The sequence below is a fragment of the Lissotriton helveticus genome, chromosome 6 (genome assembly GCF_964261635.1).
Source record: "Lissotriton helveticus chromosome 6, aLisHel1.1, whole genome shotgun sequence".
In the NCBI taxonomy this organism is placed as follows: domain Eukaryota; kingdom Metazoa; phylum Chordata; class Amphibia; order Caudata; family Salamandridae; genus Lissotriton; species Lissotriton helveticus.
Genome location: NC_136067.1, coordinates 1,274,459,568 through 1,274,485,892, shown reverse-complemented (window position 1 = coordinate 1,274,485,892; position 26,325 = coordinate 1,274,459,568). Strand labels below are relative to the sequence as shown.

The 26,325-nt window shown below is 44.5% G+C and overlaps 1 protein-coding gene across 2 annotated transcripts in view; it reads right to left on the bottom strand.

Moving 5' to 3' along the window:
- The window catches only part of DHX57 (DExH-box helicase 57), a 539,830-nt gene that overhangs the window by 85,551 nt on the left and 427,954 nt on the right, over positions 1 to 26,325 (bottom strand). For both annotated transcript variants that reach the window (XM_078649008.1, XM_078649007.1), the window contains 3 exons: positions 8,230 to 8,430; positions 7,563 to 7,839; positions 93 to 188 (listed from right to left, as the gene is read on the bottom strand). In XM_078649008.1, the coding sequence (XP_078505134.1) occupies positions 93 to 188; positions 7,563 to 7,839; positions 8,230 to 8,430 (574 nt within the window). The remainder of the gene's footprint in view (positions 1 to 92; positions 189 to 7,562; positions 7,840 to 8,229; positions 8,431 to 26,325) is intronic.

The following is a 26,325-nucleotide window of genomic DNA, read 5'->3' as shown; positions in this document are numbered from 1 at the left end:
ACAGTCGCATGCAATGTGAAATTGCTTAAGTGTTGACATGTTTGAACAGCGACAAATGCATCTTAATGCATGACACAAATAGATCCTCTCACCTTATATGCCTGTAAGAGAGCCAGATGATCACTGTTTGCTACTGCAAATTCTAGTTTTTTGCTGTTAGCTTCTTCTTTTTTATCCCAGGGACACACCTAAATAAAAAATACACTCAACCAATATGTAGATCATATCCCAGACAAGAAAACAGAAGGCCAGCCTGTGCTTTGGTTAAAAAAGCATTAAGCACGATGAACTTTGTGTGAACATACATTAAAATTATTCTTTTCTGGCCGAAAACTGATAGCAACAAAGTTCAAAGGCCTTAGGTGGTGTACTTTGGTACAGTGAACTCACCAGGGTGTGAAACCACAACAATGTCAAGAAAACTGGAATGCAAAGAGTAGGGTACTTTTGTCAATTAAATAACAGACAGGCTGGCTCAAATAAATTCTAATTATTTCTTATGTTAAAATGGAAGATAACATGTCTAAATCGTATACCATTGTCCATTTGCATCTATATTGTCACTTTCCTCAATCAGATTTCAATGATTTTAATTCTGAGACATGGGGCGCTTCATATAACATATACATTTCTTTATTCGGTATTTCATAGTAGAAATCCATAAAAGCAACATTATCCATATTGTTACAGAATAAAAAATTAATTACACAATAAAACTGGATTCCTATAAGAAATGATTAAAAGTAAGTCTCTGCACATTTCATTGACATCGTTGTTCTGTGTTTTAGACGTATTCCTCAAAGGTTTTTCCTATGCCTAAAAATACATTTCGGGAAATTGACAACATGATAGCAGGTACGTTCGGACTCTAAAAGCTGGAGACGCAACATAGCAGGACGGCACTGTCTAAAGCCCCACAACTTTAACAGAGATAGCAGCCAAAATTTGCGATAAGCATGATAAAACTTGCAAAACAGTACAGTGTGTATGGTAGTCTGTACTGATTTGTCGTCGCAAGGACAAAGTCCTAGAGTTGGCTCCCAAGTATTCCTCGTTGGAAAGGGTACTAACCGATGAAAGAGATTTAATCTAAATCTTGTTAGTAGAAATCGTCAAAGATACTAATGTCAAGTGTTAGGTAGGGCTGAATCATGACGGTAGTCTGAACCATAGTTGCATGGAGGACAGAGGCTTTCCTTATTTCGCTAGCGAGCCTTAGTCCGTCTAAATGGGTCAGGGCCATTAGTTTCAGATCCTTCTTAGATATCTCACTGATCTTTACTGGTGTTATGTAGTATGTCTCTAGGCCTAGGTCAGTGAGAAAGTTTCTAATATAAAGAAGCCATCTGATTTTCGCCGAATGATCTAGTGCCATTGAGTCTGCCACAATTCCCTTGGTTAGCATGTTTTTTTCAGAAGTCCAGATACGCCGTCACAGTAGCAATGGTTGGATTTTTGCCAGGTCCTCTATATGTGGTATCCCTAGTTCTATGTGGCATGCATATGTAGAAATTGGTCTAGGTGCTGCGAGGGGGAATCTTAAAAAAGAGTTTTCTGCCACCTGTAGAGCACTAACATCCACATGCCCCCAGACCCCAGCCCCATACAGTGCTATTGTCTGACATTTAGCATTGTAGATTTTTAGTAGTTCCACAGGCAACCTTTTGCCCAATTTTTGTGAGAAGGTTATCAGGGCGGCTATAGCTCTCTTAAAAAGATGTTTTCTAGCCTCGACTGCTGCTATCCAGTTCAGTTTTTCATCTATTGTGATGCCTAGGTAAGGATAGTGGGCCGTCACTTCAAGTTTTTGGTTGTTAAGGAATATATCCGTAGGCCGTTTTCTCCCTATGCCTGCCACCATTACAAAGGTCTTCTTAATGTTTATGTGGAGGTCAAGACTGCCCATATAGTCCGCATACCTGGACAAAGCCTTCTGTAGTTCACTCCGGGTACTCGCCAGTATGACGGCGTCGTCTGCATAGAGCAGAGCGGGAATCAGGTGTTGTTTTACTTGCGGGAGATCCTGAGCCCCCCTTAACAGCTCCACCTCCAAGCTGTTTGTATAAAAGGAGAAAAGAAAGGGGGCCAGGACGCATCCTTGCCTAACTCCACGCTCCACTCCAAAAGATGCAGACAACTCAGCCTTCACACCAAAGCGGACTCTCGCGGAAGCTTTGGAGTATAACTCCCTCAAGATATCTAAAAGAGGGGGATCCACTCCCATTTGCGACAGGACTGACCAGAGCTTTGAATGAGACACGCAATCAAAAGCAGCGGACAAGTCCACATACACCATGTAGAGCTTGTCCTGTTTTGCGTGGATGTATTTACCTAGGATCATAGATAGATTTAAGGCCTGTTCTACTGTGCCAAAAGCTTCCCGGAAGCCAAATTGTAAGTCGGACAAAACATCCCCTTCCTCCGCCCACTGCTGGAGTCGCTCAAGGATAACCCTACCAGCTACCTTGCCCAGCGAGTCCAGCAGTGAGATAGGGCGATAGCAAGTGGGCTCCTGGTGGTCTCCCTTTTTAAATATTGGAACCATGATGGACTTGGTCCAAGAGTCCAACAACCCCTCTTTTGCGACTGCCATACACACTCTGGTAAGTATGGGGGCCCAGAGGTCCACATTATGTTTAAAAATATCCACCGGGACCCCGTCAGGCCCCGGTGCTTTGCCATTTTTACTTACTTTTAGGGCCAGAAGCACCTCAGAGATGTCAAATTCTATAGAGATAGGATATACGACCACTGGATGAGTTACATCCAACCCTGCCGTGTGTGATTTTTTCTGAATTTTTTTTAGAGAAGTGGGACACCCAAACTCCTTCTTCAATGGCCACTTCAATCTTAGGAAGATTATCATCAGCTAGAAAGGGGGATTCGACTACCCTCCAGAAGGCCTCACTGTTTTTATCTAAGGCACTTTTGTGCAATTCATCCCACAAAGCCTGCTTTAGTTTAGCCTTTCTCTGCTTACGCACAGACATGTACTCTTTTCTAAGTTTGGCAATTAGCTGTGGATCTCTAGCATCATAATTCAGAGCCACTTTTAGCTTAGAATGTGCCACAGTACAACTATGGTTGAACCAGCCTTTCTTAGTTGATGTTTCTACTTTTGGCTTTGCTGTCAGGAGCCCCTTAATGGTAGCTAGTATTATAGAGAAGTTGCTTAGAACGTCCTCCTCTGTTGCTGTTAAATCCAGGCATTTTATAATATGGGGGTAAGCTGATTTTATCAGCTCTTCGGTAATTTGCCCGGGATTTATCTTCCCCCATTTAAGAGTGTGCCCGTTTGACTGAGCTATATGTAATTTGTTCTGGCTCAGAGTTTTAGCTATCGTTAGGGTAAGGGATTGTTGGTGCATTAAATAAAGTTCTATCCTAAGGGCCGAATGGTCACTTAGTATATTTACTAGAACCTCAAAGTGCTTAGCTCTATTTGACAGACCGTCCGATAGGAGGATATAATCAACTGTTGATTGGTGTCCCCTCCCCAAATATGTTGGTTGTAACTGGTTAGTGTTAGGAATCGAGTTAATAACTATTGTGCCCAGCTTAGTATGGCTGAAGTGAGTGAGGGGGATATCCTGCTCGTTCACCATCCCACCACAGTTTTTTTCCATCATGTGGGCAGGGATGTAGATTAAAGTCCCCCACTCCCCGCATAGGAAATACACAGCGCCTTTACCTCCTTTAGCCTGTCTGAAATGGGAGAGTTTCTCGTAAAGATTAGACACCACCCTCAAGAATTCTCCTTCCTCTAAGTTATTATAGAAGTTAATAAGCAGGACGGTCTCGTTGTTGGAAAAGGAGAGGGAGAGAAGCTGGAAATGTACGTCCAGTTCAACAATAGTTGCTTTTAGTTTCTGGATGGTATTCGCTATATAGATGGTCAATCCTCCCTTGGGCCTGCCCATGCTTCCTACCAAAGCTGGAGAGAAATACGTCCTAAATCCCAGGAGGTGAAGTTCCGTCGACGACCATGTCTCCTGGAGGCAAATAATTTGTTGTCTCCCCAGGAAGCTCATGGCGCTCCCATCTTCGATCTTGGGGCGAAGGCCGGCGATGTTCTAAAAAACAACGCTTAAAGCTTGGGGGTCCTTGTTGGGGACATCAACTATTTGAGGTTTGGGCGCTTCAGGTAAATCCTTTATCAAGCGCAGTCTTTGACGCCTAAAGTAGCTTTTTGTGCTATAAAAGCAAATACTAGTGAATAGTGTGTTTACTTCATCCCAGCCTTCAGTCTTCTTGCTTGGGCAAAATTGTGTGCAAAGAATATATCTGATAGATCGCTTTCCTCCCCATCACTCTGAAGCTTTCTGTTGGTGGGAATCATTTCTCAGTTCCTGCTTTTTTCGCCAGAATATAAACGTAGATCACATTTGTAGTAGATATTTATAGCTCTATCATTGCTTTCTCATTTGTATCATAAGGTATATTTTGGTACAACTTCTTTGCAATAGCGAGGTATATTTTTAGCCATTGCCAAACTGAAACATGCTTAGGTCCAGTGGCGCACATGGCTACTTTTTTTCGTTGACCAACAAAATGGGAGATTTTATACAGGCACACTTAGAAACAAGGCATTCATAGCTTAGGCCACTTGCATAGGAACACCTCTGATATAATTACCATTTTCAAGCGCTTCTACAGCACCCATCCGGTAGATTTCACATCTTTCTTCCAAGACACTGCGATTGGCTGGCTCGGAGACGGGCAGAGAGAATATCTTCTTTCACACAAAGAGGACGAAGAGATAACTGCCGCTATCATGCAGCTGCAGTCCGGGCGGGCCCCTGGCCCGGTGGCCTCACTGCCGATTTCTACAAAACATATCGGGTCCTGCTCCTCCCTGCTTTGCGGTACAAAAGGGGGTGGTGATGGACGGAGCATCTGAACCAATCAACCACTCACACCCAGTCAAAAGATCTGGGTTTGATCCATCACCGTTCTTTAGCCCACTCTGCCACCCCAGTTCAGACATGGCCATATGCAAATCAGTCTGACCCTGTGCCTCATAGGAACAGTCCAGCCCGAACTGCCAAGCCATGCCTTCCCTGGAGCGGAAACAAGCTTCCGAGGACCGGTTTCTGGCCTTTCAGTCGTCTTCAGCCCGGCTTGCTTGAATCCAGTGGCAAAGTGAGCAAGGGACTCACGTCTGAGCATACCCTGCCAACTTATGGCGAACAAAGCGGTACAAAAGGGGGTGGTGATTGACGGAGCATCTGAACCAATCAAACACTCACACCCAGTCAACAGATCTGGGCTAAAGAACGGTGATGGATTAAACCCAGCTCTTTTGACTGGGTGTGAGTGTTTGATTGGTTCAGATGCTCCATCCATCACCACCCCCTTTTGTACCTCCCTGCTTTGTGGCAGTTATTTGAAGAGGCCCGTGATTCGGGTATTCTCCCCCAGACCATGCGGGAGGTGCTTATAATATGCATCCCGAAGTCCGGGAACCCTGTGTCGCTTTGCGAGTCCTACAGACCCCTCTCCCTCATCAACGTTGACGCTAAAAGTTTAGCAAAACTGATAACATATTGCATCAGTCCTCTTATGACTGCCCTAATCCTCCCTGACCAGTCAGGGTTTGTCCCTAGCAGAGGCACCTCTCACAACCTCCACACATTGTTCACTGTCTTACGCAATATTGACCCGACACAAACACAGTGGCAATCTTCCTCGACACCACAAAGGCGTTTCACACCCGCTTCACACCTGACTACCCACTTGCATGGTGCGACGACACACTTACCTACCTAGGCATAGTCCTAACCCGTAACCGGAATGATTTGATGACAGCTAACTATGGGCGCGCACTAAACCTCCTTACCGATAAAATCACAAGGTGGATTGCCATGCCGCTTTCACTCGCTGGGAGAACTTCGCTAATATAAATGATAATCCTGCCTAAACGGCTTTACTTATTCACTAATATCCCGTACACCTCCAGCAGACATCTTTTTTAAAGCCCTGAAAACTCAACTCATCCGACTTACCAGGGGAGGGAAACAACCTAGGCTTCATTGGAACATCCTCACTCACTTTAGCGCTGGAGGGTTTGAAATCCCAGATTTAGAATTACACTTCAGCTGCGCACAGGCCCACTTTGTCACATATTGGGTGAATCCCCCTCCTTACATGCCCCACCTTGTGATTGAAGATGGATACATGGCTCCGACCCCATGCTCTGCCTACTTAAGCGCTCTGGCCATCCCGAGACGCCTAGCCTTTACTACAGTAAAATGCACCACCAGCGCCTGGCAAAACCTGGCCCGACGCCTCAGAGTGCCTGTACTATACTCTCCCCTGCTACTCTACCTGGCAGACTCGACATCCCGGTCACGGAGGAGGGAGGCTGCTGCCCGCTTCTAGGAAAACTCCATATCCAGACATGGGGGGAGCTAAATGTTCATGGCAAATTTCGTACCAGTGACAAGTTCTTTGGTGACTCCCCACCCACCCACGGAACGCTTTTTCTAATATCCGTCTGCGTCAAGACATTAGGGCTTTAACCCCACGCTTCCCACAAGAGCCCCCAACCGTGACTCCTCTACATGCTCTCCTTAAGCAGAACACCCCCTCCCACGTTGTTTCAATGCTGTACCGCCCTATCCAGGTGCGCAGGACCTCCCCATTGTCCAAAGTGCGTTGGGAGGAGGAGCTTGGCTCCCCTCGCTCGAATGACCATTGGTCCTACTGCTGTCAGCAGACCGGAAAATATCGGCTAGTAGCAGGCTGCGCATCTTTCATTATAAATACTTTCATCGCCTCTATTACACACCTGCATGACTGATTGGTCTCCACCTGCGTGACACCGACTGATGTGACTGCTGCGGGAGGGAAGGGGCAGACTTCCGCCATCTAGCCGGGGACTGCCCTCCTACCCCCGCCCCCCCATTAGCCGTTATTGGCTTGAGGTGCTTGCAGCACTGACCCAGATGATTGGTCTTCATGTTCCCGACGATCCCCTAGTTGCACTACTTGGTTACACTGGGGCTCTGGCTGTACCAATGCATAGATATGCCTCTTTAGTACTCTTGTTGGCTAAGCGATGTGTTGCCTGTCGTTGGGGCCGAGGAAGGGCGCCCAAATTTAAAGACTGGTTGACTGACTGATCTTACATACGGTCAAGACCAATTGCACACCTATGCTGAGCTCCTGCCGCCCTCCTCCCGCCCATGCGACATATGGACCCGCCTGCAGACGTACCTTCTGGAGCGAGCCGCTGATACAGATGACGCCACAGACACACGACCGAACAACTGACAAGCCTCGTGGAAGCACTGTGATTCAATCCCCTTCATACCTCAATTTATCAAGACGTAATTCATATGGTGTCTGTCCAATTGAAAGTGTAGTCAATCTATGTATAGTGCCCACACAATTCTCCCTTTTTTTCCACTGTATCTTTGCATGCATGCCTAATCAGGATCATCAAGTGGTAATGTTTGCTTTTCTCAGTTCTGTGCACTGTGCTCAAACCCCAATAAAGAAATTTACAAAAAAAAGGCATTCACTAGCTTCTTAATCACAGTTTAATGCAGAATACTTACAAATGGGGACTTGAAAGCCAGACTTGCTGCAATAGTCAGGGAAGGATCCAGGCAGCGGAAAATGGTACCAAATAGCATGAGTTTCCCAATCCTAACATCGACAGGCAGCGAAGCCAGATGGTAGCCCAGAGGGGTCAGTTTTTCATCAGGGGTCAAGGCTCCCAGATCCTGTAGTCGTGTTTTTGAAGCCTGGAGGGCTTGTAAACTTGGTGGCTCAATCAGTTCTGATATAACAGATTCCAGGCGGCACTCAGAGAACATTTCCAAAATTTTAATTCTGGAAAAAACACAAGTTAATTGCTTACTCTCTTGAAACAATGAAAAATAGATTTACTCTTTTTTACTAACCAAATTAACAACATTGGTAAAATGCACTTCTTTGAATAATCTATGTGAACGTCAAACATACTGCTCTGAAAATATTTACAGGGTATGCTTCCAAAGTATTAAAATAAATAGTTAACAGTTGTGTGTTAAACACTAAAAAACGTTCATTCTTTTCTTCCCTCATAAAGGTAGTTTGTTGGGGATTCATTGACCTCCTAAATTCAGGTCATCTCTAATGTTGCAACAACAGCCCTCTCCTTTAGGGAGAGAGGTGTTCTTACTTTCAAACTACTGAGGATATTTGTTTGGAAGCACTTTGTGAAGTATTCTCATACAGTACCTGAGACAGAGTTGCTCCAGCGGCACTCTCTGGATTTCAGGGAGCTGCTGTTCGAGCAGCTGGTTGTTGTAGTGGTGGCTGGTGAACAGATGGATACACACCCCTGAGGCCACTCGCCCTGCTCGTCCTTTCCTCTGCAATGCATTCGCTCGAGATACCCAAGTGTCCTCCAGACTTTCCATTCCTTTGCATGGATCATACCTAAAAGGGAAAAAAGGCTGATTGAACATTTTTTAAGCAAGCCTTTATTGTATTTTCTGATTTCAAAAACTAAAAAGACAGGTACTAAGTGCACTGCACTCTCACTTACAAATGTAGAATCATATAGGTAAACACAATCTGTCAGGGGTACAAACCCATCCAGTTTCAGGAGGTTAGAAGGCATGAGGAATGGGTAATTGATGTAGAATTCTAGATCACTAGCAGCAAAAATCAGCGGTGTTAACCCCCCAAGGGGGCGAGCAAACATTCACGCTCACCAATATAATACTTGATACTATTACAAGACACATTCCAAAGAACATTTCACAGTGGCATATACTATGCTCTCACAGGTCAAGTCTAATAAAGTGTCTTAATTTGTGATCTCATGACCTCCGCCAGCCTCTACTGAGGAAAGCCTGAGCTGAATTTACAGCTGTGGTCCATCTTACGAGATCAACTCCATGCAAGATGATCACCCACTCATCGTAGTTTCACAAGTAGGCTTCTCAGCTTTAGGGCGAGCCATCATGCCTAGGAAGCATGTCTTGGGAGTGCATAAGTGGCACTTTCCAGTCAGTGTGGAAGAGAACAATCTAGTGTTGGCGCACCAAGAGGATTCATTACGTGCGCATGACAATTCAGTTAAAAAAAAAAAATGTGGCCTAACCAGAGTTACATCTGAAGTATTGGTGAGTGTCAGATCTGATGCAAAAAGGTAAACTGAAGTACCTTGAATTTTGCATTTCTTGAGACTCTGGCCATGTGATTCATCTCTGTCCGGCATTATTTCTGTCCGAATTTTGTCCCAAGATCTAGTTCCCACCTCGCTATTTGTTCCTTTAGGTCTCCTTAACAGCTTGCCTTGTAGTGTGGTAGAAGGATATGATCAATTTTCCACCACCTTACAGAATGAACAGTGAGTGCAGCAGCGCATCTGTAACAGGTTCATTCTAATGCATGCTTAAGAAACTTCCCCACTGGAATATCATGCTCCCGTCTAAGGCTATCAAAGTTCTGCATTATCCCGGAGTCGTAGACACAGCCCACCGTTTTTCGTGCGACAGCCAACAGGAAAAGAATAACCCATCCAAGTCTCGAAATCCTGGGTGACACGGAAAGAGTAATTCAGGTGTTGTAGTCCTCTAATGACCAGTTTATCGAGGTATTTATTTCAACAGTGTTTGGCTATTTGTGATAGGACAGGGAGGGAGGTGGTAGAAAGCCCAAACAGAACACCTGCCAGTGATTCAAGTCCCATCGCTTTACAAAGGTACTATGCTTTGGCATTTTCCTCGTGTAGTACCCACCCACTGAAGTCGTGGCATCAGGTATTAGGATTAGAAGTCAAGCACGCATAGGTCGCCTTCAGTGAATGGTAACTGCAGTTAGGATAAGGCAACTCTGTACCTACTCATGCCCAAACAGACCCAGTAGCTCAAGGGCCCAAAAATGTTGCCAGCTATGCCATCTTCCATAAATGTGCATGACTAAGTGTTTCAAATTGTAACATTTCCATTCTAGCTCTAAATTGGTTGGAGCTGCTAACCTACGTGGGTTACTTGGGTTCAGAGGAAATAAGCATGACTTATTCCTACCCACTACCAGGCTAGATATAGCACAAAAAAAGTCCAATTAATTGGGTCCAAGTCTGAAGTGATATGCTGTGCAAATATTCGCATACTTTGAGCATATAAGGAAGTGGCATAAAGCGCTTCGCCTATTACAATGCCGTACCAGTGTCCGATTTTTCAGACGTGGTTTGCAATTCCTCCATTGCCAAGTTGAATAACGATGTCAATTAGGGGCACCAATATCAGATGCCCTTTGTAATGGCCAAGATTTGGAAATGAGTCTTTCAGTTAGAACCTGTGCTGATGGGTTCAGAGTTTGACCCGTGCTTTAAATTATTCACCAATTGATTGAAGAATGTTGAAAATGAACTGTCACTTTACTAAGAGGTTCTCTTAAGTTCATGCCATATGACCCATTAATCTGTGGACCTGTAAGCCATGGTTGCGTCTCTATAACCACATTCATGTGTTCTACAATCTTGAAACAATCACATATCTGCACAAACTAGCAATGCATCCCTTGCAAATGTTCAGTGTTTTGCCAGTAACAAGGTTAGCAGTACATAATGCTAAGCCACAGCTGGTTGGGATAGTACTGCTAACTTTATTTTTGTACCAAAACTGACATGGTTTAGTTCCTAATTTCATACGATTCTCAATTCATTGATGGCATAAGGACGAACTGAAGAAAAACAAATGTTTGGAAGACCTCCTGATTTAAACATGTGATTCACAGTCCTACCTTATGCCTTGCTCTAAAAAGTTTTGTGTCAATCTTTACCCTTTTTAGAAGCTATATGAACTGACAGATATATTGGATTATTGTGCTTACTCTAAGGATCGCCAGGGAAAGAGGAAGAGTGACACTTCTAAGATGAGCTAAATCAGGTGCCAAGCATGTTATCAGCACCCTTTCCACTGAAAGCCGAGGTGGTGTTGGCTGCTTGCTTCCAAGTGTGTCGGTCTAGCTGTTCTTGGCCACTGTCAGCACAGAAGCAATCCAATGGTGTGAATAGGTGTTTCTTGGCACTGAGCTGAGATTCTCTGCAAAATTCTGGAGCGGCAGGTCTGGGTTGGCCATATTTTGCCATAGTCTGCACACCAATGCTATAATAGGTCTTCGCAAAAACTGTGTAGGCAACATTTTATGGACTAAAGGTCAAATTCATGTGCATTTGCTGGGTGAAATGATCTCTCTCATAGACTTACTAAGGAGGCTTTAGTAAAGGTAAATAATGGTGGCTAGGCCATTTGTTAGGCCCATAAAACTAACTGTTTCTGTCCCAGGCTATCTCTTTATCACATTTCAATAGGGAATGGATTCTGGGGGCTCAGTTGGAACCAGTAGTATTGTAAGGACCAGAGGATTCTCTGCAGCAGCTCCATAAGAAGTCCTAACCACCTAGGGAAGCCATAGCCCAAAGAGAATGAGGATAGGCACAGGATGTTATTGCCAATGAAAAAAAATGAGGGTATTTCACAAATATGGCCGGATGGCTCAAGGGAGCAAGCTTAGTACACGCCTTATATGATAGATTTTTGGTAGTTGGGTGGCAAGCACTCTGCCGGTGCACATTTTCATTAATCGCTGTTGACTGCATAATGTGGATAAGAATCAACCAACACGTTTAGCACATGTTCTTTTGTGCATAAAACCTTCATTTGCTAGAATGCAAGATGTCAAAGAGCTTTGTTACATCTTGGGTGTGATTTCATTCGTTTAGCTCCCACACTCACTTCTATATTCAAACAATCTTATTACTCTAGTCTTTCAATAAATATGTTAATTAAAGGCCTGATTATGATCTTGGTGGACAGGGTTACTCCGTCACGATATCCATTACATTTGTGTCGGAGTATCCCGTCCCCCTAAGACAGTATTGCTTGTATGATCTAGGCCACATGGGAGTGGTGTCTGCAAGTTAGACCCTTAACTATTCTCTTTGGAACCTGTGCTATGTACAATGATTGCTCTTGCCGGCCATCCTGAGATTATTTATGATGAGAACTATTCACACTTCAATCTAATAACGCCCGTAAATCGCACATCAGGATTGGATTACTTCATTTTGGAGGTTAGAAGGGAGTTAATTGTGAGTCTTATTACAGATATAAAAGATACAAACCATCCAGGCTAATTTTTGAGGAGCGCTTCAGCTAAGCAGAAGCCAAGATGCCAACGTTCGCTGGCAGCTGCTTGAAACTTGGAACTCCTGGGGCTTAAAATCAACCTGGCGGGCAAAACCAGAGTCCACAACCACGATCTGCCACAAACACTATTTCCCTTGGTTTTTCTACTTAAAATTCAATTGTCCCAGTGCATTGCAATAGGACATGAAGGATGCCTCTCATAAGTTTGAATGAGGCACGCCAACAAACTTACATCATGATTTTGGTATGAGTAGAAATGACTTAAGCTTATGATTTCCAAGCAGGAGCACTGCAAACATAAATAAGGGTAAACTCTTTGTGAATCAGGCCCTCTGTTTAAAGAGACATTTTACTTACCTTTGGTTATGCCTAATCTGGTAGAGACTCTATGTAGCTGTAGATTCCTTACCTTAGAATATCCCCAGGCATCAGAGTGGATTCAGAAGATTTTTGTGTAGTACCTTTGCACTCCGGTAGGTAGCGTCGTTCAGCTCCACGACAGAAGTGACATGCGCGATACTTATATAGGCAACACTCTGGCTCACTGATATCAGTTCTTTCCTTTCTACACCAGAGAGCACTGATCTGGTCTGAGATACCCTTAGTAATTTTTTGACTGGCTTTTTTGTGACTTTTTGTCGAATCTCATTGAAATTTATCACTCCTGGTGTGAGAATTTCACCCAAAAAAACAGCTGGTTTCAAACCATTTGGAGCCTGTCACAGGAAGATGTCAGTGACAGAACTCCACTTGATGCGTTTGGGGTGCTGTGCCATGCACCCGAAGGTTCCTCACCGCCCAATGTCAGATGACTCTGCAACGTTTAAGATCTCGGTTGCGCGGAAGGTCCTGGGATTGGTTGCAGAGCTGCACTCGTCATTGCACTCCAAGTTGTAGGAGAAATTGGGCAAGTCTCACAAGCACACACATCCAAGAAGTCAAAAGGGTCTTCGACTTCACCACACCCATCAAGGTCATCCGACGAGGCACAGGAGTGTCGACACTCCAGGCTTCATGCGTTAGGGGAGCCCGAGTCAGGATCTGCTCCGGGTTTCCCTGATTTTCCAGGAGTTGGAGCGACCCTCAACCAGCTCAAAGAACTTTATGAGGCCATACACCACCTATTTCTGTGACCTGGCCCCTCTTGATTGCCTGCTCCAGTGTTGCCATCTCCATCTTCATTCCCGACTTCGACACAGAACCAAATGTCTGTTGTCTGACGCCAGTTCTGGCATTGACGGGGAACATGCTCTCTGGAACGATAGGTGTTAAATGGGAGGGGTCTGAGGACCCTTATGGTTATCAGTATCCCTTAAATGATGAGAACAACTTGTTTGAGGAACTGGCGGAGACCAGTGGGCCAGAGACTTCACTTAACACTGGCTTGGTCTCTCCTCCTACCATGGCTATGGAGGAGGGAGCCTCTTTCACTATGGTGGTGCGTAGGGTGGCTGAGGTCTTGGACCTTCAGCTGCCCTCAGTGGCAGTCAAGACAAACGTCTTGACAGAGTTGCTGGAGCCGGGAGTCGCACCCTCCAAACCTTTACTTCCATTTAATGAAGCCCTTAGTGATGTCCTACTCGGGGCCTGGTCTAAGCACTGCACAGGGGCTCCAGTGCATAGGACAATTGCTTGCTGCCATCAACCCACTCATGGGGACCCGTTTACTTACCCAGCATCCCCGTCCCGGAGAGCTTGGTGGTTTAAGCCTCCACTCCTAGGCTCAACCCCAGCATATTCCCTACCAGTCCGCCGGATAGGGAATCCATAAGGCTGGATAACTTTGGAAACAGAATGGTCTCTTCCGCCAGCCTTGAACTGCAGTTGGTGAAGACCGCGTGCCTTGTGGGACGATATTGGCATACCAACAGGGATTTAGTTGTGCAAGTACTCCCATGGTCTTTGAAGAGGCCCAAGTCATGCTCTCCAAGCTATTGCTGATGGGGGTGAAACAGACAAGTTCCCCATATCTATTAGATAATGCTGACACTTCTCAATTGTTTTTTTAATTCCTTCAGCAAAAAAATCACTATCTAGAAACAGAAAATTACATGTTGTTGTCTGCATTCCACTTAACATGTATAAGATTTAACAAAAGTGTAAATGCTACTCCTATCACTATTAATATTCATTAAAATTGAGTCTTCCAGATCAACCCAGAAGTACAGAAAATTCTAACACAGTACAGCAGTAGTATTGGAAGCAAAGAGAAAATGTTCTATGATCTTATTTGCAGAAGAGGCCAAAGGGTCTTAGAGTATCCTTTTTTCATGATCAGTGAATGGAAAGGTAGGTACCCTTTGTGCTCCTAGGTACCATCAGTGCTTGCATGCTGCAATTGCGTGTATTGACCTTTCACAATAAAAATACATATTCTCACAAAGGATCCTTCAAATTGTGACTCACAATTTTCTAAAAAGATGGAAGAGAAGACTCCAGCTCCTCATTTGGTGCATTATGACATTGCGGCAAGTGTGCTTTTTAAGCAAAACATATTTTTTCCATATTATCAAGTGAAAACATATACACATTACCGCATCCACTTGAGCCAGCACAATGTTCTTTTCAGCGAATGCTCGTAACAGCATGGAGCTATATTTTTAAATAAGAAGTCCTTGTGATACAAATATCACAACCAGAAAAGCCAACAAAGGACCAAAAGGCCCTGCTGGCATGGCCTGCCCCAATAACAATCTCTACGTGAATTCAGCAATAGTATCAGCACCAGTCAGGCCTAGACAACTACTGACTCTCCTAAAAAAACTACAGAAGCAGCTTAGGTGCAGAGTCAGAGTTGAGTCAGCATAGAACCTGCTGCCATTGGGTCAGAAAGTTACAAGATCAGTCTTGTAACATCCAACAAAGTCCTATGTTTGAATCCTGGTGTCCCTATCATCCCAGAAGCTCAACCTCTTCAGGGACATGAGTAATTGCTTTTCTCCAAGCTCTTTTCAAATTTCTCTTCAACTCTCAGCAAATTGTTGAGTAAGGAAGAACGAAAGCCTGACTGTGTCTGCAGCTAAATGTTTTGCTTAATGAAAGAAAGCATAAGGCCCACCTGTCCCTACAGTCCTCTTAAAAGAGTTCTGAGAAGATGACAGCATAGCGACATGGAGTGAACCTTTACCCACCCACAGACAGAAGCAATAGCCCCATTATTCACTCGCTACTCCGATAAGAGCTGTTCCTTACTCAGCTGAATTGCCCTTGCTCGGTGCGGACAACAGAGCTATTTCACAACTGTCACAGATAGTAGAACTACTCCTCCCTTGCCCCAGTTGCACAGCTATCTCTCACCCACCACAGACATAAGTGATACCTTTAACTTTGGCAGATCAATCCCTTGTACAGCTGACTGAGACGGCAGTGCTATTCCCCAATGGTTACAGACAGTTCTGGTCAGAGGTAATCCATGACATACATCTGACACACTTGGTTCGGAATGGAGGATTCTAAGATCTGTGCTACCCTATGAAGCACCACTGTATTGAAAATTCTAATCTTACAACCACACCAGACATAATTTACTCAGAACAGGAGAAGCTTTAAGTGAAATACATTGCCTCCTTTTCCTTCCCTCTTCACATACCTACCTTCGAGTAAACCTATAATTGCAGACATAAGCCTTCGGTCAAGAACAAAAAATGGCCAGTGACCAATAAACTGGTGATGACTCCGATACAAATACCTTGAGAACATTAGGAAAGCCACATAAAAAGGGACAACTAGGATGCGAGAAAGTTGAGAGAAACCATGAAATACCGCTTACAACTGGCAAAAGGTTTCATATAGCTTTTGGTTTCCTATGCACAGGACAACTCCTTAAAGTCTTTCAAAAACAATCTGTCCATAAGTAGACAGAGGAATATATCACACTGTTACCAGAAATCAAACGGCTCCACCGGGATACGCTACAGGACACTACAGAAAAGGTATGTGGCCTTATGCAGAGACTTTTCACATTGCTGTACTACTTAGTAGAAAAATCAAAGCAGCTCTCCAGCACTGCAGTTACTGCTGAGCTCTGTGTCAATGGCAGGTCCCACCAAAAGCATGACATCACTAGGGCCATAAATACCACCCTGGTTCTCGGACGTCAGTTCATTTGTTTTTTTGTCAATACCCTCAGAGTTGAAGGCATGCCAACTGAAATAGACAAATAGCTCTGCAAATAGCTCTGCAGTGTACAAGAGTCTAAAATGGGGTCTTATTAATGTGCCTACAATCACTCCTCAGTACGGGGAGACAGACTGGATCAACGAGGAATCCACAAGAAAGATTGTTATGGAAGGATAATGTTACCTACCCAGTAAGCGTGTGGACTGAAACCTTGTCACAGCTGACAAATGTCCACGATGGGGAGGAGTGGGCCTTTGCCCGGGTCAAATGGGCCGGGATACCTGCAGGAGGATCTTTCTTGGCAAATACATAGCAATCTACCTGGAAAGTGTTAATTTCTGGACAGTCTTGCCCTTTTTGGCACCAACATAATCAAAGAGCTGGCAATCAGTCTGGAATTCCTCTGACCTGTCCAACTGAAAGGTGAGAGTCCTGTGAGGATTCAAAAGGTGAAGTCTCTCCTCCTTGGTGGGATGCAAAGGCAGGCAGAAGGAAAGCTGGATAAAGAAATTACCCATGCGAAACGGAGTGATGACCTTCAGCAGGAACAAAGACTTTGTTCCTGCGAAGTGAATGGGGAGCAAACAAACCCTAGGAATCACCAACATGCCAAAATGAGTTGATAGCAATCAGACACACAGTCTGAATACATATGAGTTGCAATGGACAGCTATGCATTGGCTCCAATGGAAACTCGATCTGGAAAGTAAGTACCAAGATACGTTCCCAATGAGGCATTATGAATGTTGAAGGAGGAAACATGCAAGTCATCCATCGATAAATTGCATGACAATTGGATATTTGAACAGTGACAGCTAGCATGTTAAACAAAGAAAGGCTGAAAGATAACCTGTCATAGTTACCTCTTCAAAAACTCACAGAGCGAAAGAAAGGCCAACATCCTCCACAGTAAAACAAGAATCCAAACGGGACAGCAATAGCCAAATTTGGTGAAGGAGTGACGCGCTGATAAAAATACGCTTTCCACCTCAGAAAGTAAATCAAACAAATTCAAGTGACCTCTTCAATCACCATTTTAAGTACACAAATTGCCGGCCACACACTTACTCAAATTCTCTATTTTTGAGGGAACAAACCATAAGAGACTTCCTCGTTCGTTCGGGTATATCACTCAAACCCTTTTATTATTTGTTTGTTTTTTGTCTTTTTTTAAAGTATTGATGTATGAAAGGGACACCTTATCGTTTTGTACACCTTATATACAATTATTTACAATTCGCGATTATTTACAACACAAAAACATACACATACACATAACTAGTTGTGTTATACAAAGTGAATTGCTCTGAAATATATACACTCAAATATTCATACTATGAAGAAAAAATCATCCGTAATTCCATAAAGACCAGAGTCAAAAGTATAAACTTGATGACAATCATAAATCAATGAACTACAGTTGAATGTAGACTACATTCAACTGTAGTTCATTGATTTATGGTCTACATTCAGCTGTAGTTTTTCTTCATAGTATGAATATTTGAGTGTATATATTTCAGAGCAATTCACTTTGTATAATACAACTAGTTATAGGAGGATTGCATAGTGAAGTGGAAAGTTTCACTTCAGACGAAGCGAGAGCTTCCTGTAATAGAAACTAGAGGGTGCACAACAGCAGCAGTAAGTATTCTTCTTGGTGGAAAAGAGGTCCACAAGAGGAGTGCCCCAAAGGGTGAAAATGGACTGAGCCACCTACAATTAGAGATGCCACTAGTGGTCGACAAGATGACACAGACTAGGTGTAGGAGAGTAGGGTCTGCTATCCTATGGTCACCCCAAATTTTTGCTTTTTGCTTCACTGGTTTATGACTTAATGTGGCTGTGGGCCTGCTAATCAGACCCACAGCCTGCTGTTCTCTCTCTAAATTGTTACCCATGTACTTTAGGTGCATAACGACATTGGAACTGGTTCACCTTATTGGCCCCTGTAACAGTGTACCCAGGTACCCAGGGCATAGGTGCTTCCAAGGCCTACCAGGGGCTGCAGCATGTATTGTGCCACCCCTGGCCTGGCCTCCATATTTGACACAACTGGCTGATCACTCAGCTGGGGTAAGTCGGTGTAATCACCCCTTACTTAGGTGTAGTATGCCTATACCTAACCTAAAATGGACAAATATATCCCTATCAGCCACTCCTATGGAAGATGTGGAAAAGTAAATTTTGCCATGTTCTGTGTCCCTACGTGTAATCCATCATATGTTATGTATGCATGATAAATATGCATATGTTATTCCCCATGTTCGATTCAAGACACAATTACAGTTGTGTCCTTCTCTAGTATGCCAGTTTCCAGTCCTCGTGAATACTACGAATGTCAGGCCTATGTAAAGTTACGTTGCCACGTTTCTCAGTGTGCACGTTATTCTATTGTAAAGTCCCCGTTTCTAGGCCTCAAAGGGGCCTGGACACTAGATTCAGCTCCTGTCTCCTGAAGCCACGCTGAGGAGCGATACAGCCCCCACCTGTATCCTCGACCCTTCACTTACTTCTTGCCTCGCAGTGCCCGGCCCAGCCTGGCTCAGTCTCTGAGTCTGCCAAGAATATGTTATAGTTCCAGTTATCAGTTCAGTCCTCCTTCTCTGCATTCCAAAACTACTGAACTGCATCAATAGTTTCCGTCATTGTCTAGCCTTCACGTCTCCATGTTAAGAGAAATACTGCATTTAATGGTCATTTAATATTCTTCATCACGCACTACATGTAGAATAATGCATGGTCCAGTCTTAGAATCAAGTTAGCCTTTCCTCTCCTGACTTCTAGTTTATATCAACATGTTCTCTAAACATCAGATACTAGATAGGGTTTAGGTACATGTCGCTCCGACTCTCCAGACTTTTGTCTCTGCTCCTAGCACAGAGTTCGTAGCCCCCAGTTTCTCCTAGTGATACGTCATTGCCAGTTTGCGCGCACCATCAGGTTAGAGGTCCCGGCTCCTTAGGTAGCCCCCTCCAATGTTTCCGCCCCATTTATGACATATTCTGTTACGTTTGCATCACATATCTATGTATACGCCCAGTTACACCTACTTTTACTCTTAGCTTTCGCGACTGCTACGCGTCACGCCTTCTGCTCCACCCACTGCTACGCCTACTGCAATGTAATGCTATGTGTTTGCGTTATGTATATATGCTCGTGTATTGTTATTAAAAGGCAGCGCGCTCATCCCAGACCCAGCCCCAGCAGCTGCTGGGCCCTGCCATCCTATTCCTATGCAGGTTGTCCTGTTCCTGTCCTTATGCTGTATTAAACCTGCAAAACTCCTACTACCTCGAATCCTGACTCTTATTTATTGAGCTATCTGTTATGATATATGTCTAGTCAAAAATAGGGTATTATTTATTTATTTACCACATAATGGCGCCCGAACAGGGACTTGCCCTTTCCCCACGCGTCGGTGAAGCCACGCCGACCCCCTGACCCTCTGCAGTCGTGACGGAACTCTTCTGCGCAGTGGCAGATATTTCTGCTCAAGTATCCCTCAGGCCCACGGAGGAGACGGAGGAGGCGGTCCAGCATCCAGACAAGACGGTGGAGGAACGCGGCGAGTCCCGACCAGAGCCCAAGCCAAGAGTCCAAGGTCCGAGGTATCCGGAGGTCCACCCGTAACTGAAGTCCGAAGTTCGTCGTCGTAGCAGTCCAGTCCAGTCCGAGGCTTTCCGTTCTTGCTGCCCGGTGAGTACCGTTACTGGGGTGGTATCTAGACAGGGTCAATTTGATTGACTCTGGTCTGTGGGTTGGTGGTACACAGTCCCACAAACGAAGTGTCCACTTCGGTGGATGCGGGTCCTGACGTGTCTCTTTAAGAGACCGGTAAGTTTCGTACTGTTTCAGCAGTGCATCTAGTTTCTGTTCTAGTCAGTTCTGTTCTCGAGAAATTTCAAGTATTTTCAGGTGGTATTCTGTTCGAACTGTTATTCATAATGTTCTTCATGTATTTTAATGTTGTGGTATGAGTGCGACGTGATTTTCGTGTTTTCATTGTGTATTGTATTATGTCCAGATTATAGTCCAGTCATGCCGTTTTTCTCAAAATTACGTCAGTTAAAAACTAGAAAGGGTCTGCTGGAAGCAGCAGTTCCCGTCCCGCCCAGGGACAGTCCAGGACACTTTATGTATCAGAAGCATGGCATAAGCGCCATATTGTATCTAGATTTATGGGTAGAGTATACCAAACAGTTAGAAGAAAAGTATAGATGGCCCGTATCGGGTACATGGGATGCCGAATGCATCATGCGAGTAGAAGAAGCATTATGGAAAAAGAAAGCCAGACAGTCACAGAAAGATGCCATCGAGTTATGGCGCAAAGAAGCTCATAAAAGAACTGAAAAGGAAATCAGAAAGTCAGAATTAAGTAGAGAATCCTTGGAACGAGCCCAAGAAAGAGAACTAATCGAGATAGGTGAACAAGTCAAAGCCGAACAGTCAGACAGACAGAGGCTTGCCCTTATTAGGGGTATGTATCCTCTCCTTGCCGAGGGCTTGCCAAAAGCGACCCCAGAGGCATCCAGTAATTTCCCGCCACCATTAGTTCCGACCAAGCTACGTCACAAACAGACCGCAGCTGATATTTTTATTTCGTCCTATTTGGACGACACAGTCCCAGAATATGCAAATCCTGTTCACGCTCCGCCAGTCCCTGTAAATCAGGCACTTCCCGCTCCGCCAGACACCGGAGTACCTGTTACGGTACCCCCGGTCCAGCCCGCCATACAAGTCCAGCCTACATTTCCATTTCCCACTCTGCCAGGACGAAGAGCCTCAGTAGACCTAGACTCCAGTTTAGGGGCCGCAGGGGGAGGTACTCCTCAAACCCCGCCGCCACACAAGCGTTTAACGTTAGCCGAATTACATGCACAAGCGTCACAGCGTACGCCCAGACATCAGACTGTAGCAGAAATAAGAAAATCCCTTGCCGAATGCGGCTATGATCCAGTCCCAGGCGAGGATAATATGGTTTTATATTCATTCCGCGTAAGAAAGGTGGCCGAGTATCTAGTCACCTTACCGAATATGAAAGAAGATCTAGACAGAATATATCGTTTCATCCGTACAGGGGATGATCCAGAAAGTATTAGCGAGGCCATGTCTCAACGGAAAGCCGAGATCCAGCTCATGATATTAAAGTTTCTGATCAATTGTCTAATAAGAGAACAAGATTACCCGTCTAAAGATCCGGCCGAAATGAGAATCCTGACAAGGTGGAGTGATAATATAGCCGAGGGTAAGCACAAGACCGTCGGTGCTATGGAGAGTATGTACAAGAAAATCCGTAGAGAAATAATAAAGATACACGAACAGCGTAAAGCAGCACAAGTAAGCGAGAAAGAAAGTAACTCTGATACTGAAGAGGTAGACGACGAGAATCCCGCCAGAATAGCGTATGTAGGAAAAACTAGATTTCCAGATCGCCATTTACGCCTAGAACACAAGTCTATCTTTCATCATTCTCCAGCACCAGAACAAGGTTCACTAGAACAAGTATTTCAAGCTACCGATCACATTCTGAAATCACGAATCGGTTATAGTGAGTTAAGTACTATGCATGAACAAGAACTAGCCCGATCAGCAGTCCGATGGATTACTGATTCTACCACTTTTCCAGACGAAATAGTGGCACAAATGTTTCTGAAAATGCCCCCAGCCGAGCAACGACTGGTGGGTATGTATATGATTCAGCACCTCATTACTCTGTATGAGGGTCAACACTCTGATCCAGGTCCGTTACATGATGTCCTGAACGAGTTACTCCAGTATAGATGGAGAGGTCTAGGTACCGATTTAATTAGTATCATTCTAGAACAGCGTCACAAATATAGAACGTTTCTGAACCCGCATTTTGTTCATGCCTCACCTCCAGAAGGTAAACCATTTTACATGGAAAGACAGAATCCGTTACGAGAAGTCCACCCAGTTAAAGGAACGGGTGGCGAAATGCAGCGAGTGTTTGTTTACACTCCAATAACAAAGATGGAACTCCTCGAGATGAAGAAATTAATTCCCTGTCATGACAAAGATCCAGCAGGGTTCCATAGAGAATTAAAAGACATGCTCCGTATGGGAGAATACACTTACCCAGATATCATTAAAATGTTAAAAGTCCTGTTGCCCGCGGGGGTGTATGAAAAGCTAAAGGAAAAAGAATGGGAGGTGGGAGAGAAAAAGATCGATTGGGCAGTTCTAGAAGCTGAAGACAAGGCACGAGTACCAGGTACCGGTCTTGGAGATAAATGTAAAGAATTACCAGAATTATTGATTCAAGTTTTACCGAGATTATTGACGACTAGAAAAGAAGACTGGGATGCAATCTCAGCCTGTAAACAGAAACAAGACGAAGATATTAGTGATTTTTATTCTAGATTTGAAAAATGTTTTAGCATCAACAGTGGTCTCAAGACAAGTAGTGAGTCATACCCTCACCTTTTCGTTACTAAATTAGTCGAAAATTCAAGTCCACCAATTAAAAACCGAGTTCTGAAAGTCGAAAGTACCTGGCAAGCAAATACTCCGTCCCAGATGCTCCAGATGCTCCAGTATCACCAGAATAGAATCAGGGAAGAGCAGGAACACGAGAGAAAACGTATGAAAGACACGAAAATGAAAGTGCTAGTTGCACAATCCGTTCCTCAAGACAGTCAGAAAAGGGGTCCGAATCAAGCCAGTCATCCTGCAGCTCCCGTTAAAGGGAATTGCAATTATTGTAAACAGCCAGGTCATTTTATAAACGAGTGTGCAGTTCTGAAACACAACATAGCTACTGGTAAGACTAAAGAAAGACCACGTCCGTCTAGACAAGAACAAGTTTCACAGACTCCTCAGTCACAGAATGCACCACATACAGTTACAGCGCCGCAGCCTATTGCTGCAACACAGCATGTTACATCGCAGATGTACCAGTATGCACAGTCTGAGTATCCAGAGTACCAACAGTATTCATGAAACAGCCTAGAGAGGGGGGTAGGCTTGCCTCTCATCGAGATACCTGTAGATCAAGAAGGTCCCTATGTTCACAGTCAAGTATTAGGGAAAGACAGAAAGTTTTTGATTGATACAGGGGCAAGTAGGACCACAATCAGTCACGCCGAAGTTCCAGGGGCTCCGCTCTCAGGCTCAAGAAATGTTTCCCTTGGATTTTCAGGAAAGCCTATTGTTAATGAGATTTCAAAGCCGGTTACTCTAGAAGTCGGTCCATTGTCCCGCACTACTGATCTGTTACTTACTAAGTCATGTCCAGAAAACCTATTAGGCATTAAGACACTGAAAGAGTTAGGTGCAGTTATATGCTGTTCCCCAGAGGGAATACGATTGTTCCTACGTGACTTCAAGGGTCACTATGTATTACGAGATTTTGATTCAAGACTGTCCAATGTCCCGCAGCACTTATGGGCGCAAGGTCCAACTGATGTAGGTTACATGCAAATCACACCCTATCGTGTGACTCTCAAGCCAGGTGTAGTGCTACCACGAATCCGACAGTACAGATTGCCACCAGAGGCTGTAGCAGCCTTATCCAAAATTATTGACGAGCTCATCGCTCAAGGAGTAGTTGTAGAAACTGACTCCAATGTATGTAATTCTCCGATCATTCCAGTCATGAAACGTACTGATCCAAATGCACCCCCAGTATATCGATTAGTGATTGATTTACGAGAGCTTAATAAATGTATTATTCCACAGTACCCAGTAGTCCCAGACATCTCTTCCCTATTGACAGCCATTGATTCCGAAGCCACGTTCTTCACTGTCATAGACCTCAAGAACGCATTTTTCAGTGTTCCTATTCATCCAGACAGCCAGTTCCTTTTCGGATTTTGTTTAAATGGAAGGAGCTATATGTTCACACGAGCTCCTCAAGGTTTCACAGAAAGTCCTAGTATTTACAGTCAAGCACTCAAGAGACAACTAGACAATATTCACATGCCAACTGACACTGCCCTGCTCCAGTATGTCGATGACCTACTGATCACAGCCCGTTCTGAACGTGCTTGCGAGCAAGCATCCCTTACAGTCTTGTATTTCCTAGCCGAGATGGGGCACAAGGTGTCCCCTTCTAAGCTTCAATTCTGTGTCCAGCAAGTGGTATACTTAGGACACTTACTGTCCAAGAGGGGTAGGCAGTTGACACCAGACCGTATCCAGTTAATAGCGAGTCTTTCTCAGCCCAAGACCCAGAAGGAGGTACGTGCTTTTATCGGCCTTACTTCTTATTGTAGACAATGGATTCCCCAGTATGCATTTCTAGCCAAACCACTGATACAGTTAACGACACAGGAGGCAGCCGTATCGACTGTCCTCCCTTGGACATCTGAACATACACTTAGTTTCAACGAGTTAAAGAAAGCCCTATGCCAAGCTCCAGTTCTAGCTACACCGAACTACAGTAAGCCTTTTACACTTTTCGTCACAGAACGTGAAGGTACAGCATTATCTGTTCTCACACAAGATCAAGCAGGACAATACAAGCCCTGTGCTTATTTTTCAAGCACGCTAGATCCTGTCGCCCAGGCTTTGCCTGCGTGCCTCAAGTCAGTTGCAGCCACAGCACTAGCTATCAGACAAAGTGATTCCATAGTCTTAGGACATACCCTGACAGTACAAGTTCCACATTCTGTGGAAGTTCTTTTAAACCGAACACAGACTCAGCACTTGACAATTGCACGTTTAACAGGTTATGAATTGACACTGTTTCAGCCACACATAGAAATCAGACGCTGCAACATCCTGAATCCTGCTACACTGTTACCATCAGTTAATTCAAATTCTGCCACACATGACTGTGTGGAAGTAGTTAACATTACGACAAAGCCAAGACAAGATCTGACAGATGTTCCGTTACCAGATCCCGACCTGACACTTTATGTGGATGGTTCATGCCTAAGAACTAGTACAGGAGAACTAGTCGCCGCGTATGCAGTGACTACTGACACCGAAGTTATTGAAACACACCGTATTGATACCCTGTCCGCTCAAGCAGCAGAACTAGTTGCTTTGACACAAGCCTGTATTCACGCCAAGAACTTGAAAGTTAATGTTTATACAGATTCACGTTACGCATTCGGAGTTGTACACAACTTCGGAGTGCTCTGGCAGGAGAGAGGTTTCATGACTTCTCATGGAACCAAGATTCAGCATGGTCTCCTTATTCAAGCTCTGTTAGATGCCATACATTTACCGACATCTATTGCTATCATGAAGTGCAAAGCACATACGAAAGTTACTGACATTATTTCTCAAGGTAATGATCTAGCAGATCGCACAGCCAAGCTTACAGCACAGACTCCAGACATTCCAGTTAACATGACACATACTCCAGATCCGACTACATGTATGACAGTTAAGGACCCTACACAAGATGTCATAGATATCCAGTTACATGCTACTCCCGATGAAATCAAGAAATGGTCCGAACAAGGAGGGGTCCAGACAGATCAAGGATGGTTAACGAAGGGTAGAGCCACATGGTTTCTCCCCGACTCTATGGTTCAAGTCATTATTAATACCGCACATAGTCCAGCACATTTAGGAGAAAAAGCTATGTTAGACAGTATCCAGAACATTTGGTTCAACAAGCATTTACGAGCTGCAGCCAAGCAGAGAGTCCGTACCTGTATGATATGTTGTCAGTTTAATCCAGGTAAAAGTGTCTCGGTGGAACAAGGTGGATTCCAGCCCCCTGACCACCCTTTTGAAGTCCTCCAGATGGATTATATTCAGATGGAGCGATGTCGAGGTTTCAAGTATGTCCTTGTAGTTGTATGCGCTTTGTCCAGGTGGACAGAAGCATATCCAGTCCCAGATTACACAGCCGCGACCACTGCCAAGCAGTTGGTTCGTGAGTTCTTCCCCCGTTATGGACTCCCTAGAGTCGTATATTCTGACAACGGCCAGCCATTCTCATCTGAACTCATGAAGCATGTTTCCCTGTTGTTAGGGTACCAGTGGAAGTTTCATTGTGTACGCCATCCTGAAGCAGCCGGTCTCGTTGAGAGACATAACCAGACTCTGAAAATCCGTATTGCAAAAGTGTGTA